The sequence below is a fragment of the Enhydra lutris genome, unplaced genomic scaffold, assembly GCF_002288905.1.
Source record: "Enhydra lutris kenyoni isolate GAN:26980312 unplaced genomic scaffold, ASM228890v2 scaffoldscaffold21, whole genome shotgun sequence".
Lineage (NCBI taxonomy): Eukaryota > Metazoa > Chordata > Mammalia > Carnivora > Mustelidae > Enhydra > Enhydra lutris.
In genome coordinates, this window is record NW_019154105.1 from 8,984,392 (window position 1) to 9,003,842 (window position 19,451).

The window sequence follows — 19,451 nt, forward strand, 5'->3', positions numbered from 1 at the left end:
TGATGCTGAAATTCACTGACCCGTCCATGAGAGCATAGGCTTGCAGAAGTCCCAGGTAATAGAAACTACCAGTCATGGGTACCTACACTGTGGGAATACCCCATCTCCAAACATGCAGTTAGGGCTTCTATGGTCTGGCTTAGGGCATTCAGCATGGAAAGGGCAGGAGCTGGTGTAGGAAGGAGACAGAGTTTACTACTGGTTCATGCAAAATCTGGACTCCTCTTTCCTTCTGATGTCATAAAAAGGGCACAAACCTTGAAGTCAAACTAACTTTGGTTCAACTAGGTACTGTATGGTGAGCGAGGTACTTAACCTCTGACTTTAATCTATAAAAAGAAAATTTGAACACTTACATTGCAAGGCATTTGTAAGGGCCCAAAAATAACGCATTAAAGGGCTGAGTATAGTAAGTGGCTTACTTCAGGCAGTAAATAATGGCAAAGATAATAGTAATGATCAATAACTGTATAATAATAGCACATCTTGCTTCCATTTCAAATTATCAGTTGCTTCCAACCATGGTCTCCTCTTCCCTGATTCTCACAATAAATAGTACATTGTCATGGCTCCTCTCCTGTTCATTCATTTATTCCATTCAGAGCATCTTTACAATTTCCCTGAGGATCTGAGCTGTAGATCCAATAGTAATAGAGAAACTTAATGAGAGAGCCAGGAAAGTTCCCTTGTCTATGCCCTCCTCTTCTCTCACTTATAAGCTGTGGGGTCCAAGTGCTGTCATGGTTCGGCCCCTCCCAAACCCTCTAGTCTCACCCCAAAAGTTTATTTTCCTTCTCTCACTTACGCTTTGGTCACACCGGACCACTCTGCTTTCCTCTTTCCCCCGCGGGGCGGGCTGGTTTCCAAATGCACTTCCTCAGAGGGACCAGTAGGGGGAAGACCAGCAAGGCTGCTGGGTTTCCAGAACACCAGCCAGCAGCTGCTTATTTGAAACCAGGAGAAACATCCAAATTGTACTGGAATAAGGATGGGTGAAGAATTTCCCTTTATGAGAAGACAGAAGTTCTGGGAACGAGATTCAGAGCAGGGGTATCAGGAGGTCATGTTATCCCTCCTTGGAACTCCAGATGTAAAGGCAGTCATTTCTACACCTGAGGATTCTCTCTGTGCCTCTTAGAAGCTTGACTCCCTCCCCCTAAAAACTGTGGAACACTTGTGATCTGCTCGCAGTTGATTTACCTCCCTTGCCCATTTCCTCCTTCTCCCACCCTGATCTCTCTACTTACCAACCTGATGGCTGTTATTAAAAAATAGATCCCTTAATTCGTTCCCTTAATAGTTCCCTTAATTTTTCAGCTTGGAATTTTTAAGTTACCTTTTTAAATCTTAAATCCTATTTTTAATTCAGTACCACCAATTTTTTTTCAGTTTTTCACTTCTATGATATTAATATTTTATTGTCATTAAATATGCCCACCATTTCATTTAAAGTACATTCTGGTCTTTATATACTCTCTCAAATCTTCACATTTCAATTCAATATTTTTAATTGGATTTTAAATTTTTTTACGTTGAGCTTCTGTTTCCTTTCAATTGTTTCTATCTTATTACATAATCTCAACTTCTACCTTCTCTTCTACCTTGCTCAATTTTTACTTTCCCCTCCAGAAGCCCCTTCACTGTTTTTTTGTTGTTGTTGTTGTTTGCGTGTTTTTACATTTATGCTGTGATAGTCAGCCTGAATTATAAAGGGATCAAAGCCGTAGAGAGCCCTTGCCACTATCCCAGGAAGTAAGAGGCCTTTTTTCCAATTTGACTCTTGATTCCCAATACACATTCTCCCAGAATAGTCCAGAACGCTCTACATTAAGTGTTTCTATGCTACTCTTTTCTCCATACAGAGAACACAGCGAATTCACTAGAACAGGGATGATTCCTAATATTTCATACTTTTTATTATCTAGCCCTTATCTAAGAGCTCAGTGTTTTATTTTATTTTATTCTATTTACTTATTTCACTTTATTTTATTTTTTGAGAGGGAGAGAGAAAGTGCAGGTGTGCATAGGAGGGGAGGAGCAGAGGAAGAGGGAGAGAGCAGGAGACAGGGAATCTTAAGCAGGCTCCACACCCAGCACAGAGCCCGACTGGGGACTTGAACTCATAATCCTGAAATCATGACTTGAGCTGAAACACTTAACCAACTGAGCCATCCAGGCACCCCAAGAACTCAGTGTTTTAAAAACCAGTATTATAACCCCTTGATTAGGGTGCACTAAAAGCTATATGTTGGTAAAGGTATGTGCTTTGAGCCAGAGAGCTTGGGTGAATTTTTCAGCTCAACAACCTATTTACCTGTTGCTTGATCTCATACCAATCTTCTTGCCCCTTACAACTAAAATGGCATGTAATGTTATCTGCCTCATATATTTGTGGTAAGGATTTGGTGAGATGCCATACATAACGCAGTGCCTATCTATGCCCGGAGAGCTTCCTCAAGAGAAGGCAAGCATGCACGCTAGGAGTGACAAAGACCTCCTTCCCCAACGTTCTCAAGTCCAGCCTGAGCAAACAAAAGAATGGCTAACTGAACATTACAGTGGTCTTCAGGTGTTGACTGGAAGTGTTAAAGTCTAGTTTGAGATTGGCTCACCTTGGCAACTGCAGAAAGGATTCCAAGGGTCAGCTGGCTTAAGAATTGCAAGTGGTGTGATTAAACAGAGCAAGCACCAGCTTGTGCTTGCTGCTTGCGAGTATGTGTGCAATCCAGAGACAACAAAAATTTTGCCTCACTTGACAAGATGATATTGCTGGACTCTTACATTTAGACCTTGCAAGTGCCTGTGTTAGAGTAAATCAATGAATTGGAAATACAGTAAGCTACCACTTCTAATGATCTTGGGGGAGAAGGAGCAATGAGGACGAGGGCTCCCTTGCTTGCTCTTGAGGACAGGAACAGGGGCACTAGAAGGGAACTGCCGCCCCACCGTCAGGGGGCTGGAGTGCTGCTAATTCAGGGAAACCAGAATTTCACCCTTTGGCTTTTCCTAGAATGGTCACCTTTGGTCATTGCCAAATGGGGCCTTTGACAGCACACTTACCAGAAGCAGAATTTTATTCTAGGGAGAAATGTCTGGGCCATGGGGGTATCTTGGCTCCTGGCTCAGGAGTAGAAGGCGGGCAAAGAGATGGATGATTGATACCGCTAAGAAGGCAATTCTTTGTCTACAGCAGCAAACAAGGAGTCTCTTTTCTAAGAGCTGACAGTAAGTGTTCCATTCGATCCGCCTAAGCAAGAGTGGGGAGAATTGGGGAAAATGCCAACCACCTATGAGATCTTAATCAGCTTATGCTCTCGGAGGCAAAGGGCGAGTCAGCTGCTCTGAAGTCATGTGCACTGAAGCGTACTTCCAAAGCCAAAGCCATGACCCTCAGTCACCTTAGCAGCGGTCCAGTCAGAAATCTGAGTCTCCCAGGTCACCCCTCGTCATGCTGAGGTTTCTACATCCCTAATCTGATACATCTCCTGCTTTCCTGGTCCTCTGTCTTCTTTGTCACTTGAGGCTTTCTCAAGAAAATGTCCTTCTCTCCACAGCTTCTCTTTGGAACTTCTCAGTCTTGCCCTATACAAAAACATGAGGCTCCCCAGAGGACACTGCTTTCCCCAAGACCTTTCAAGAGAAGGCTATTTTTGCTTGAACTCCATCTACCTTAGTATCTAGGTCTCTTTTACTTTCAACATATCTCTTCTTCGTGCTCTTTGAAAAGCCGTTGCTCCTCTGAAGTACACATTATCAAGCTCTAACATCCCTCATCCCTACTTATTCCTGCCCCATATAGAAAATCTGGTCATTCTCCCTCATTTTTGATGACTTGAGACCCAGCATATCACCTCACTTTCCACCATTATCTTGACATTTATCATTTTCCATAGTTTCAACAACTGCATTAATGATCCACAGGTAGCAGATCGATTACCAAAATAGACCAGTTATCTATCTTTCTCTGTATTCATGTCCTTTGCAATGTGATGTTCCAACTCTTCCTATCAAGAAATGAAGTCTATTTCCATACCCTATTTTCATCTGGGTTGACCCTTTGACCTACCTTATAGAAGCAGTGATATTGTGTGGTTCCAAACCTGGGCCTCACGAGGCCTCCATACATCTACCTTCTCCCAGCTACCACAAGCAGAAGCCTGGGTTAACCTGCCAGAGGATGGAAGGCCACATGCAGCAGAGACAAGCCATCCTAGCCAAGGCCAGCCTCAGCCAGCCAGCTCCCAGCTAACTTAGCAGCTGACCATATGCTCTTGAGCAAGCTCAGCAGAGAATGGCTGGGGCTGGCCCAGGTCAACAGACTCATCCAGTCAACCCACAGGCTCCATTGCTGACTTCATCCAGAAGCCCTTTTTACATAGAACACATGTTGCATATGTATATACATATACATCTAAATATACATTTATAGACATCGTATTCTACTGGCAATATTTCTGACCAATAGTCTAAAGTATTAGAAACAGCAACCAAATCAGAATAACACTTTGCAAAGTAATAACTTCTATTCATAAAATTTTCTAAGTTATAAATGTTTTCATAGTTTTCATATGCATTACATATGTATATCTCACACACACAGCCACACACACACACACACACACACACACGCACACACAAATGCTCCAAATTTCCCTTGTTAGGAAAAATACATTAATGTACTTCTCTGTCAATATTTTCTGATCAGTAGGCTTCAGTCTCACTAACTGAGTTCATTGGGGTAACAACCACGATAGCCATATTGCAAAACCGCAGAATATTTTCAGTTCTAACCGACCTCCAGTGTAACACTGAGCAGATCCATTCATTCTGCAGTATTTTACCTGAGCCCACTTTACTGTTCCCTATACCTGCTCCCTTGCAGGCAGAACAAAGTAAAGAGCAAATTAAACAAGGATTCTTACTTGTGTTTTTCAGTTTGGAACTCCTCCTGAGCTTTGCACAAGTTCTCTTTAAGGCTGATGACTTGGTCACAGGATAAAGGTGGAGAAGTCCCATCGACTCGCAGATCATCAAAGCACGGCTTCCTGAAGGCATAGGAGTCATCACAGCAGTGGCCTACACCAGCATTGATAGGCTCTGCCTCATGTCTTCTGCATAAATCTCCAAGAATTAGTTTTGCCTTTCCCAGAAGAGAATTAAAGTAAGAGCCATAAGGATTTGGTTTTATATATATATATATATATATATATATATATATAACCATATATATATAAATACATACATATATATATACATATATATACATATATATATACAAATATATATAATTTTTTTTTTTACTCCATAGAAAATAAGACTCATAAATATTCTCAAATTCTGGCTTCTGCTAGTTTGGTCTGGATTTCACTGTTTGGGAAAAAGCAGGCGTGCCAGATGCAGCCTGGTTCCCAGACTTGTCCTCCCTCTTCCCCCCATTCTCAATTGAGTTCAGTTGTACTGCACCTCCAGGTTCCTTCCCACTCCAGATTGTAGACTAGTGTTGACTTAAGGTAGGAGTTTCTTACGCACTTTTAAATTAAAATCAAGCCTCAAGTCAACAGCACTGCAACTTTGACTCATGTATAGCTGATGAGTGGAGCTCTTACTTAAGAAATTCAAGTCCAATTTGTTTCTATTTTTATAACTGGGCAACTGTAACGACCACAGAACTTGGCATATGGTAGACGCTCTATGAATATTTATTGAATGAATAACCGATGATGAGAGAAATTCTTGGATCCTATTTCAGTTACCTCCTTCATTTCCTTGTCCTCTTCTAGAACTGTCACTTTGCCTTGCTCCTTGTGTGTCTGATTCTTATCTTGATGTTGTCTGCATGCCTGCCTATATGCCTTTCCAACTATTTTAAATGTAACCAAAGAGATCACCTAAAAATAAGGCTTTAGAAACAATGTAAGTCTAATTGAAAGAGTTTCCCAAGGAAGACATTACTAAATAATAAAAACTTATAATAAAATAAAAGTTAGGGTTAGATAATACATTTTTTTAAATCTGCAATCAAAAAATTGTATTTTATCAGAAGAAGGACAAATTTAGCACAAACAAGATGTTCTGTCAAGAACAGAGGTTAGAAAAGCTGTCACCAAATAAGAATTCCATAGTGTTAAACTAATATCACTTGAGAGAGACCTAAAGAGTACATCTTGGAGACTTGAGCATATAGGTCCCTAGAGGGATGTTCTTCCTTGTGAGGAAGACATAATTTCTCATTCCACAGGATAGCCTGGAAGAAATATCCCTTAAGACCATCCCTTCCCTTCTTCTGATTCTATTCATACAACTACCCATATTTTCATTCAACTTCCTAAGTATTTTGATCCAAGAAAAAGTGTAGTCCATTTATTAGGACCAATTATTGGAAAGACATTTCTCATTGTAAATGAACACATAGGTGGTATTCTGTCTAATAAATTTAGAACTTGTGAGTTTGATATGAGATAATAAAAAATATAAATATTTGATCTTTGACCCCAGTTCCTGGCAAAGTTCTTCTGAAACCCTTGTAAATTCTTAAGTGATAAGAGAACTAGGAGCATCTTTTGTTCTAATAAGGAGACTCTAGGTGGACTTCTGGATGGGGGCTGGTTCTCGGAAAGACCAAGCCATGATTAGGAGGTTGAAATTTCAGCCCCACCCCACCACCCATTCTCCAGAGAGGGGAGATGGGCTGGGAATGAGTTAATAATTGATCATGTATACATAAGGAAACTTTTCAAAATCCCAATAGTATGGGGTTTGGAGAGCTCCCAGGTGAGTAAACCCATCCACATACAAAGAGGGTAACACATCCCAGTTCCACAGGAACAGAAGCTTCTGAACTCCGGACACTCCCAGACTTTACCTTATGTATCTCTTCATTTGGAAGTTCACCTATTTCCTTTATCAAATGTTTTACCTATCTGGTAAACTTAAGTAAGTGTTCCTCTGTGTTCTGTGAGCTGTTCTAACAAATTAATCAAACCTGATGAGGAGATCCTGGGAACCTTAGATTTATAGCTGGTCAGTCAGAATCATAGGGGACAACCTGGACTTGCAATTGTTATCTGAAGTGGGATGGGAGCAGTCTTGTAGGACTGGTCCCTTAACCTGTGGGATCTGATGCTATCTTCAGATAGACACTATCAGAATGAGTTAAGTTATAGGACATCCAGCTGGCATCACAAGAAATTGCTTCTTGTATGGAAAAACATCTAGTGTCAGAGGTATGGTGACTGTTGTCTTTTTTTCCTACACATTTGATTAGGATGACTTATCTAAAATCAGCATTATCTTTGAAGTTGTTGACAAAGTCATTTTTGTTGGCTTGCAAATCCAAGAGTTAGACCCTGGAGTATGATCCAGGTAAAGACTTGTTGAATCTGACATCACCACCCTTACGGAAGTAACAGTCTTACCTCTGCTGCTAATCAAGACAATTGGCATGAGCTGGCCTAAAAGAAGTTTTCCTGGGGACAGAAATATTAAGCTCCATTGACAGTTCATAGTTGTGTACATGAACCTGAGATTGATTGCTGGAGGCTGGAGATTAGGACCATGAAGAGGCAAACATGAAGTCAAGATGGACTTACCGAGTCCTCCATGCAGGCAAATCGTTGCTCATCTCTTAGTGGGCAACATTTGGTGGCAGCAGCTGCCATGTTCTTTGTGAACATAACCAACTCTTGAGCAGATAGTTGTGGGGCTTTCTTAGTATAAAGGATTATGAGCCTGAAAGAATAATTTCCTCTTACTCCTGGCAATGACCACGTTCCTTAAATGAAGAATTCTAGAATTTCCTCAATATTTGACAATCTCTAGCTTAGGCTGAACAAAACATTAAACGGGGTTTAATTCCTGTTAGTCCTTGTTCCAATGGCCCAATAACTTACTCAATACACCTAGAATTATTTTCACACCTTCCTCACAAATTACTCCATGCTGATCCTTTGTGGGGTGCGGTGGTGGGTGCTTAGCAAGGAAACTATAAGAGCTACACTATAAGAGCTAACAAAATCAGACTTAGTAAACAGCTTCTGAAATAAATGTATACACAGGCCATTACAGCTTCTGTTGATTGTCTACAGGTGTAGGAATAGGGGGACAGCAATAATCAGCAAACAGGCCCCAATATCATGGGGCTCACACCCTAATGAGTGAGATAGTGGGTATACTTAATGTAGTGACAGGAATTCAGAGTGCTGCAGGTGCACAGTGAATGGCATCTAATCCTATCCCAGGGAGGTCAGGCATACCTCCTAAAGGAAATGGTATGTGGGCTGTGAGCTAACAATAACAAAAAAAAGGCCAGGTGAAAAAAAAAAGGGGGGGAGTGAAAGTGGGAGGGGAGCCATTGCATGTGATTGTAGTTTTGTTTCGTGGAGTTTTTTTGGCGGGGGGAGGGTATTGGGGATTGGAGACAGAAAGAGGAAGAAAGCTTAGTTAGAGAATCAGATTTGCTTTGTTTTTAGGATAATTATCGTTGCCATATAAAGAATGAATGAAGGTGGGCAAGAAGCAACATGACGTAAGAAGAAGTTGAAGGCTATTCCAGAAGTCCAGGCAAGAGACAGTGATAGCCTCAAGTAGGAGAATGGTGGTGGCAATAGAGGGATATGAGGGAGATTTTAAGGAGAAAGACTACTGGATTTGAAGACAACAAAAAATTAGAATCAATCATTGCTTTTATATTATAATGGAGTTGGGGAAAGAACTTAGCTGTAACATCCAATGAGCAGGCAACCTAATCCAGCGAGCGGGTCTAGTATGTGACTCATGGACCAGCAATTATCAGCAGCCTTGGGTACTTGTTAGAAATGCAAATTTTCAGGCCTCATCTCAGACTTAGGGAATGAGAAACTCTGGGGATGACGCTGTGTTTTAACGAGTCCTCCAAGTAATTTTGATATACTATACCCTAAATTTTGAGAACCATGATCTAATCCTTAAACTAGACATTAGCAAATGAACACAATATAGAAATAATAAGCCAAATATTCTTTTTGAAAAAATATTTTTTTCTGGATCCATTATTTTGGACAGTAATTTAATTTAATTTATTTAATTAATTTATTTATTTATTTATTGCTTTAAAATATCACTTTAATTCCTGCACAATTTTGGTGTTAGTTTGGATAGATGAGATTTTGTAACAATAACAAAAAAGGCAACTTTGTTGCATGGTTTCAAAACACAATGGCTTATTTCTCGTTCAATCCATATGCCCAGTGCAATTTGGCATGGTGGTTCTGTTTATCTGGAACCAAGACAGATAGATCAGCTACCATCTCAAATGTATCTGACTGTTGTGTCTGAAGGAAAAGAGAAAATAGGAAAGCATGCATTGGTTGTTAAAGCTTCTGCCCCCAAAGTTTTCACATTTTATTAGCCAAGTCAAGTCACATGGTGTGACATCCATATAAAATATTTTGCAGATCCTCCAATGAAGAAAGAGATTGAGTCTATTTCTCTACCCCTTGACTCAGCTTGGCCATATGACTTACTTTGCCTAATGGGACAGTAGCAAATGTGATGTAAGTAGAGGCTTAAAACTGGACATCCATTTCAAGCTGAATTTATGGGACACTATATCAAACTGATTTTTTCCTCAACGCTCTACTTCTAAAGAGACAGTAAGACACTAAAGAGCCTAAAAATTGACTTTTGGTTTTTCATATAGTGATCTTTGAAATACCAGTCTCCTTGCACACAAGAGGTTTATGTGTTCTCTCTGGCAGACAGCTATATTCATCTCTACCTTCCCTGGTAAAAAAAAAAAACTAAATTAACTATATGACCTAACTTGACTCTGACAAAGGGACCCAACAACTACAGGCAAAGCTCCAAACTAAATATCCAGGTGGAGGGGAGAAGATCCCGAAGAGACTGCAGGAAGGCAGCCAGGGTCTGCTTGGTTCACTAGCTTCTGAACATTGGCCAGAATTGGGAAACTGGCCTGGAACGTCATGTATAAACACCTAAGGCCATGTGGACATCTGTATTATCAAGACAAAGATAGCTAGGTTAATTCTGTTTTTTCTCTTGCCCTCTGAGATTTCAAGGTTGGATGTACACTCTTAGCAGCTCTCAGCATCAGGAGTTAACACAAACTCACTAACAAGTATGAATCTGGACAATTGGAAGCCTACCTGTCATGGAAGTCAGCCTCTCCCAATTTCTCATGCAAATCACAGTGATGTTTCACACGCTCATGGCTTTCACGAACCACTCTTTGGAACATCTCTTGCTGGAAAATAAAGATAATCAATGTTATCACTGTAACAATATATCTTGAGGTAAGATTGCAAAGCCCTGATAGTTTAATGTAACCGTTTTCCTAAACCCAGGGCTTTATTTACTTAGTGAGCTTGCAAATCTTGAAAAACATGTTCTGGTAAAACAGGAATGGCCATGCACTTTGTGGAGAAAAGAAGTGGTACAATAAGACTGATACTTAGTTTCTGGTGATACAAACTCATTTGTGGGTTGATACGGTGTATTTTATAAGCATAAGGCAAATCATTCATCAAGCCAAAGAGATCTTTAAAGGTAGTTTACAGATCTAAGTTTGATTGGTCAGAGTGTGTTGGTTATATTTAATAATACAGCCTTTTTACATAAGCAGCACAGATACATAGATAAGATATTGGCATAGAAATATAGATATGTATTAAGTCACTGTTTAATAAAAACATGTAGCAGCCTTTAATATAGTAAAGTACTCCACAAATACACATTGAAGCGAAGCAAATGGAATTCTCAGAGCTAACTGCTAGTTCAAAGAGTTCTTCAACTGTGTACATAAAATTCCAGTGGGAAAATACAAGTGACCTTTCAGGCTTAGTTTTTCAGTAGGAAGACAGGTTATCATCTTAACTAATCTGACCCAGTGTACTTGATCTTACTGAGCAGTGTTTGTTACAGTGAAAATTTTACCAGATTTGCAAACTGTTTGCCTAGATTTAGCCCTTAGCCTTGTCCTTACTGTCTGTGTGAAGTTGGGCAAGTCTTTTAAACCCTAACCGAATACTCTCACCTATAAGATGCCGTTAATAATTCTGGCATGGCCTATGTTACTGTGCTGGTGTGACAATCAAATAGGACACTGGTTGTAAAGCTGCTTTGTGAACTCGAAACATCCATGCTCCTGTAAGGTGCTATTATCATGATGATTATTGTGGGGGTCTAGTGGGGATGCTGCAAAGGGGTGCTCAGCCACAGGGGAACAAATTAACTTCACTGCTCCTTCTTTCTGGGAACAGAAAGGTGATAGATGTATGTGCCTGAGCCCAGACAGGACTGGGCTCTACCTGTACCACTACCCCACCCTCTGTAAATGTGTAAGCCTTCTAAGAAGCCAGAACCACCTGGTTCCTGGTAATCCATGGATAAGTGATCATCGGGTCAGGGACATAAGGTCACCTGCTTTTTCCATGTCACATGCACCAACAGCTGCTGCCTGTGAACAGTATGACTTCTGGCCTGAGACCGGGCGGGACAGTTTCCAGGACTGCTGAGTGGAAATAGTCAACCTTCTCATACCCTAATATGCTGGGCTTGCCTGCCATTTGCTTCGGTGCCCAGTGGACACTCATTAAAAGAGAAGATTGCACAGAGAAGGTTTCATGAAGCATTGAATCTGTAAGACAGTGACTCACATAGAAAGCTGCTGCGGTGTGATGATGTGGCCTTCAGTTTAGATGAATATCATATTTGTTGTGCAGCATGGTGATTAGCAAGAAGATGCACAATCATTTTATATAAAATATGGCACTACCAACATCTCTGGAATTTTTCCTATGTTGGTAATCACTTGCGAGTAACAAGTTAAAAAATAAAAAGGCATTTACCCCACGGCTATAGCATTCCAGAGGATTTTCTAATTTACAGCAATTTGCCAATAAATTTTGATAGACCGTATCCACTCTTAAAATCACAGGAACTGCCAATTCTGAGTGTCTTCTTGAATATTCATAAAGAAACCTGTATCCACCCATATGAAACATAGTAGAAAGTTAACAGTAAAATTCAGAAGTCATGAATTTTCTTTCAGAACCCACTTACGACTATGAAACTTATTCAATATTTTCACTGATTTTTAGACATTTGGAAACTTGGGGAGGATGGCAGGGAGGTTTAATTGACTACATTTTGAGGTAAGGAAATAGAATCAATAAAATTACTTGATTTTTCCAAAGTCTCACAGGAGTGGGGTCAGGTTCAGAACTTGAAACTAAGACAATCTGATTAGCTGATCGTTTCTGGTTCAGGGTCACTAACTTACTTTTATGAGAAATTAATTTCCAGTGTTTGGATGAGAGCACATTTTTCTCAATCACCTTGGAGGCTAGATTTTATAAGTATTGGAATTTTTTTTTGATAGAAAGTGCTAGCTAGGTCTTAAATCATCATCTTCCCCTCTTTTCCAGCTAAACTTTGAAGCTTGAGTGGTTCAAGCATAATGTACACATTCTTCTGGGTCACAAAAAAGAATTTGGACCCTCGAATGTTTACAAAGGAATCACAGAGTAGCAGGAGGCACCTTCCAAGTGATCTTATCCAACCCCTCAGTTAGTAGCTGGAACACAAGAGCCTAAGGAAATTAAGTGGCTTGACCTACATTCCAAAGTTTATGCATGACAAAGCTAGTCTTTTGCACTCTGGTCTCCCAACTAATAGCTTAATGTGATTTCCACCCGGAAGTTGTGCCTATCAACTTTTCCAGTACCAAATGCAAGTTGAGGAATGAGTGGGTTCAGGCAGTCACATTTACTTTCATAAGCCATATCAAATGTAATTTCAGAATATAGCTCGTTATTCTACAAAGAGCTTTGGAGAAAACTCAAATTCTTTTGCTTTGCTGGAGTTTAATTGCTCCAAATAAGGCTTCACAAAGTGACTTTGGAAATACTTCAATCACACAGCAGTATTGTTTTAATATTGCATATTGAAATCGGTTTGTCTTGCACAAGTTAATATGCATTTTGGAATGGACACCTGAGATGTTAATATTCCATCAATCTAATCTTTAAGTGCTACGCCACAGCTTTGGTAATAGGTATTAAATTAATTAGAATAGAAGCGCTCACCAGGTCTACCAATCTGAAGCCCTCCTTAGGGATGAATACCTTGGAGCAAAGTTTGCAAACACTTGATCCTCATTGTGTTTTTAAAAATTCTGTATTAGTTGTCAACACTTAAAAATCAAGCAGCTTCCAGCTTCTTTCAAAATGCAGTAGAGCCGGGCATGTGGGTGGCTCAGTTGGTTAAGCAACTGCCTTAAGCTCAGGTCATGATCCTGGAGTCCCGGAATCGAGTCCCACATCGGGCTCCCAGCTCTAAGGGGAGTCTGCTTTACCCTCTGACCTCCCCTTTCATGCTCCCTCTTACTGTCTCTCTCTCAAATAAATAAATAAAATCTTAAAAAAAAAAATGCAGTAGACCCTATGACCCAGCAATTGCACTACTAAGTATTTACTCCAAACATACAAACATAGTTACCCGAAGGGGAACCCGCACCCCAATGTTTACAGCATCAATGTCCACAATAGCCAAACTGTGGAAAGAGCCCAGCTGTCCATCAACAGATGAATGGATATATATGTGATACACACACACACACACACACACACACAGTCGAATACTACTTGCCATTTGCAACAACATGGATGGAACTAGCGGGTATTATTCTAAGCGAAATAAGTCAATCAGAGAAAGACAATTATCATATGATCTCATTCCTATGTGGAATTTAAGAAAAAAAAACAGAGGATCATAGGAAAAGGGAAAGAAAAATAATCTCTAAGATGAAATCAGAAAGGGAGACAAACCATAAGAGACTCTTAATCATGGGAAACACACTGAGGGTTGCTGGAAGGGAGGGGAGTGGGGGGATGGGTTAGTTGGGTGAGGGACATTAAGGAGGACACATGATGTGATGAGCACTGGGTGTTATAGAAGACTAATGAATCACTGACCTCTACCTCTGAAACTAATAGTACATTTATATGTTAATTAATTGAATTTAAATTTAAAAAATAAAATAAAATAAAAATGCAGTAGACCCAACCAGCCCAAGCCTGCATTCCCATATGCTAACCAGTGGCTGGGGCAGTGTAAGTAGGTTCGACTCCACCAAGCATCTCCTCTTGAACAATCTGAGTCACCATTTACATTTATGGGCTAGCCTCTGTCATCATTCAAGTCTACAACCCTTCCCCCAAATCCATAAATATAGTATTCCATTGTGAAGATTTTACAAAAATCTGTATTACTCTTGCAGGAAATCATCTGGCTCGTGGGAGAATTGTTCACACACAGATCGGTCTTCTGTAAATCTGCCGAGTGGCAAGGATGCAAGGTGAGGCTTCTGCTCGTTTTCTGAGCTGATCACACACTCCCCTCGGAACGGCGCCGGCTGTGCACAGCACGGACTGATTTTGCTGGAGAGGCTCAGCTGTTTGGAGCAGGTATAGTTCATAAGCTGGCTCTACGAAACATCAAAAAGAGTTTGGTGTTTGATGACCTCATTCTGCACTTGTTTATTTTTATTGTTACTACCAGAAAACCAGAGAAAAACTTGACATCTTCTATCGCTTTATCTTTGGGAAACTGAGTAAGAGACCAAAAACGTCATGTATCTAGTGACTCGCTCTAATAAAGAAGGCTTCTCTATTTGACCTCACTCAAGGGTCACAAGCTCCTTTCTCATCTCTTAAGGAACTGAAGGGGAGACAGACTATAGTATTTTTCCATGGTTAGCCCCACAAGATATAATGCAGAGTTTTATTGTCCTGCTATTGTTGTTACTGTTTTAGGATTCCAGTGTGGAAAACATTTTTTCTCTGCCATTTACCACATAGATTACTATAATATTACTATTATGCTTACATATTTAACATATTTACTTATACACACATACACAAATAATTACATGTGTGTGAAAAACTTAATCTCTACACTTAAGAAACTCACAATCTAATTGGAGAATAAAATAATTAACGATTGCAATACAGTATAACAGAAGTTGTAGGAAAAGTTGTAGGAGAAGTGCATATGTGATACTTTGAAAGAAAAGAGATTGGCAATCCAGGGTGGCTGGAGGTCAGAGTGAAGATGTTAAACAATTTAGTCCTGAAGGACAAATAAAAGTTACTTGGAAACTAATGAAGAAGAACATTTCAAAATTATTCATCTTTATATATAAGAAAATCCTGGAAGTGAGATTATATGATATATTTGAGGAAATGGTATATAGGATATTTGGGGGTTACTGAAAAACTGTAGTTGAGAAATGATGGATGGGGCTTACTCTGGAAAACAGTGTGGAGCTTCTTCAGAAAGTTAAAAATAGCACCACCCTACCATCCGGCAAGTGCCCTTCTATGTATTTACCCAAAGAATACAAATATACTAACTCGAAGGGGCTCATGCACCCCAACATTCACAGTAGCATTATTTACTACAGCCGAACTGTGGAAGCAGCCCAGTGTCCACTGACTGACGAATGGCTAAAGAGAGGTGGTATATATGCAACGGAATATTACTCAGTCATCAAAAGAATGAAATCTTGTCATTTGTAACGACATGGATGGAGCTAGAGGGTATTATGCTAAAAGAAATTAGTCAGTCAGAGAAAGACAAGTACCACATGATTTCACTCATGTGTGGAATTTAAGAAATGAAACAGATAAACGGGGGCGGGGGAGAGAGGCAAACCATAAAACAAACTTCATTTTGAGGGTTGATGGAGGGGAGATGGGTGGAGAATGGGCTAGGAGGGTGATGGGTTATTAAAGAAGGCACTTGTGATGAGCGTAAGTGATGAACCACTGAATTCTACTCCTGAAACCGAAGGCCATTCATCTCAGAGTATATGTGTAAAATAAAAAAGGAAAAGGCCAAGAACAGATCAATTGGGAATATCAATTTTTAAAGGGTAGTAGAAGACGGGAAGAAAATTGATGAAAGAAATTGTGAGAATACAGATATCCCAGGTAAATGAAAAACTTCTCCCACCACTATCATCTTCTAGACACACCTTTGCCATCATCACTGGAAAAATAAATGAGTGCAGTGGTTGACAGCTTTGGCTCTGAAGTCAGACTTCCTGAGTTCTAATCTTGACCTCGCTACTTCCCACCTTTGTGACCTAGGCAAGCTGCTTTGTCTCTTGATGCCTCGATTTTCCTCATCAATAACATGGGGTTAAAGTAATACTTCCTAAGGTTGTGGGAACAAAGCATATTAATAATTATTAGGAACAAAGAAAAGAGCCTGGCCCAGCTTAAGTACTATAAAAGTATTTCTTGAATAAAAGTGAAATGCTTAGAATTAGTGGCTGACATATAGAAATCATTTTCAAGTTTTGTACTATAACAATTATTATACAACCCTAGAATATTGGTCTAATAGTGTCTTGAAGTAAAAAAAAAGAGAACCCTACAACATAAAATTGAATGATGTTGACTGAGTGATATAAGCCCTATTAATTTGCACATTTGGTATTAAAAATTGACATGTATTATAAAGATTGTGTGCTTCTTGAATTGGGTGTGATATTGTGAAGCCTCACATGGAATGATATAAGCACTGATAAGTGTTTAGGAAACTTTCCAGGACACACCATTCAAAGGCATATCATCCATACACCATTCCTAAAAGCATTAGGAGGAATACTCTAATAATAAGAGAATTAAACCAATATGAAAAATAAACAGTAGAAAGGATGTGCTTCTCATGATGAGCACTGAGCAATGCACAGAACTGCTGCATCAGTACATTGAAGACCTGAAACTGACATAACACTATGTTAATGATACAGGAATTAAAACTTTTTTAATGAATAAATAAATAAATAGTAGAATACAGTGTATTAAAGAAGTGATAGTTCAACTGAAACCATTCTGGTTAACAATGTTATTAAAAAAGAAATAGTACAAAAAACTAAGAAGTCAACCCAAACAACTGAAATAAAAACAGCTGAACAGAAAGCATGAACAATAATGGAAATTTACAATTATAATATAAATGACTGGGAATGTTTTAGTCCTTGTGTTGGGTATCAAATTCATGGATGTCCACTAAACAATTATGTTTATAACAACAACAAAAAAAACAGTTAAACAAACCTGAGAGAACTAATAAAATTAAAAGTAGAAACCTAGTATTAATAAATTAATAAATTAATATTAATATTTATTTATTAACAAATTAATAAATAAATCCAAGAACTTTGCCTTGGAGAAGACCAAGACATTAAATAGGATCTTTCCAAGGCTAATTAAATAAAGGAGAATATGCAAATACAAGGAGAAAAGGAAGCATAATTACATACTTTATGTTTTTAATTATCAAATAATAATATTATTATTTAGAACTCAATACCTAAATGAGAAAATGCTGATAAAGGAGACTTTATTTTAAAAATGTGTATTATAAAATCTGACCAAAAAATGGTGCAGTTGATGCTCATTAGTCACAATAGTTATAAATTCACTGAATTTGTGAATACTGACTCTTCAGCCCTAGGGGAATCCAGGATTAGTTCCTTGCAAGTTTCTGGTCACATTTGTGTCATCAACAGATCAAGACCTAACCTTGTGCTATGTGTGTTTCTTTTTAAAGACCCCTTATTTAATATATATTATTGATTTATTAATGTTGAACTAATATGTCTAACACATTATTTTCTCCATAAAGCATATCATGGCTTTTCTGTGTTTAGGAACCCCAGAGAGCACCCTAGGACTATGCTTGGGGGCCATTTCAAACAGCTAACTCACCAACAAAAAAACACAAAAATGTGGAAAACGTGGCACTAGACTGCAGAAAGGATACTTATTTATAGTACGAGAGCTAAAACAAGAAGGCAGAGCCTTGTCATGTTCCCTCCCAGCTGGGAATATGGGTGTCAAGCAACCCAAATTCTCCACTGCTCTGAGCGTGCCCAAGTCCGCGGACAACCCACAAAGTGCCATGAGGATTGACTTGGGGGTTACGGATAAATGTTGGAAACAGGTGAATTCACAAGCACTGAATTAATAAGTAGTGAGGATGGATTGAAAAATGTCAAAATAAATCTATAGCAAAAGAAATGGAAAACTGTCCCACTGGTTTCTGTCTCAATCCCTGCTGCAGTTTCATGGACAAGTTCTTTCAAACCTTCACAAAACAGGCCATTCTCAATACTGTTACATTATTTCAGAGATTTTGAAAGGAAAAACAGTGCAATTTTTGGAAGGTAGCATAACTGAATAGCAAAACCTGAAAGTTCATGTAAACACAAATGCGAAAATTTGAAAATTATGTATATATAAAATCCAGAAATATAGCAAAATGAGATGGGTATAAGCAGTCTAAAGATGGTTAAAAATTAAGAAGTCTTTTAATATGATTCACCAATGAATAAGTTATATGGAAGTCAAATGGTGATCCTAAGAAAACAGAAGAACATTTACTAATGTTAAGAATCCATCCTAATAAAAAACAAAACCACCTCAGGACACCTGGGTGGCTCAGTTGGTTAAGTGTGGGACTCTTGATTTCAGCGCAGCTCATGATCTCAGGGTCATGAGATCCAACCTCTTATTGGGCTCTGTGCTCACCGCAGAGTCTGCTTGAGATTCTTCCTCTATACCCCACTTCATGTGCATGCTCTCTCTCAAATAAATAAATAAATAAATAAAATCTTTCTTAAAAAAACTCTAAAATAAGAATGAAAAATCTCTTAACACATACACAGTATCTTTCTCAAGTCTGCAACTTTAAACCTGTTTCCATGAAAGTCTGGACCAAGACGGGAATGCTAGAATCATTTATAGTTATTTTATATTGTTTGTGAATACTAGCCAACACAATGAACTCATTAATGATTGTTCTGGGGTTCCTGACATGGTGTAGGATTTTAAATGGAGTTGCGGGCATAGGTATTGTTTATGTGCTAAAGGATATTAGAGATTTTGCTTTGTTTTGTTTCAATTATGATTGAGTCAGTCAGGCCCCCATTTTCTCTTTACTTTTCCCCAAGTTTACCTAATCTTCACACAAATAACATTCTAATAGCCTGTCCTGAAAAGCCAGGACTTCTTCTAAGTATATAGGGGACTGCTCCTTCCAGCACTAGTTGGCATTCCTGCCATACAGAGAAAAGCTCAAAGACATTATACTGCCCATCTCCAGGTAGGAAGGGGCACTGGCCGCGCCCACCCTTCTCAACGGTGGGACTGAGTGTGTCACTGACTTGACAACCACAAGAGGGACCAGAGAAGAGCTGTGGTCCGCCCCCAACTCTGTTCCAGCAAAGTAAATAGTTGGGGACGTAGAATCCGTCTAGACTGAGTGTCTGTGTGATGACTTTCTGTTTTCATTCCCATAGTTAGTCATATCCCTTAATCTTTCATGGAATGGGACTAAAATAGCTGAAGGTGGGGGCTTCTGTCCATAAGAGTCATGGA

General features: G+C 39.2%; 1 protein-coding gene across 1 annotated transcript in view; it reads right to left on the bottom strand.

Moving 5' to 3' along the window:
• Positions 1–19,451, bottom strand: part of LOC111149328 (alpha-fetoprotein-like) — a 44,415-nt gene that overhangs the window by 10,571 nt on the left and 14,393 nt on the right. The window contains exons 8-12 of the mRNA XM_022506322.1: positions 14,271–14,485; positions 11,847–11,979; positions 10,146–10,243; positions 7,590–7,728; positions 4,923–5,140 (exon numbers count right to left, since the gene is read on the bottom strand). Coding sequence (XP_022362030.1) covers positions 4,923–5,140; positions 7,590–7,728; positions 10,146–10,243; positions 11,847–11,979; positions 14,271–14,485 — 803 coding nt within the window. The remainder of the gene's footprint in view (positions 1–4,922; positions 5,141–7,589; positions 7,729–10,145; positions 10,244–11,846; positions 11,980–14,270; positions 14,486–19,451) is intronic.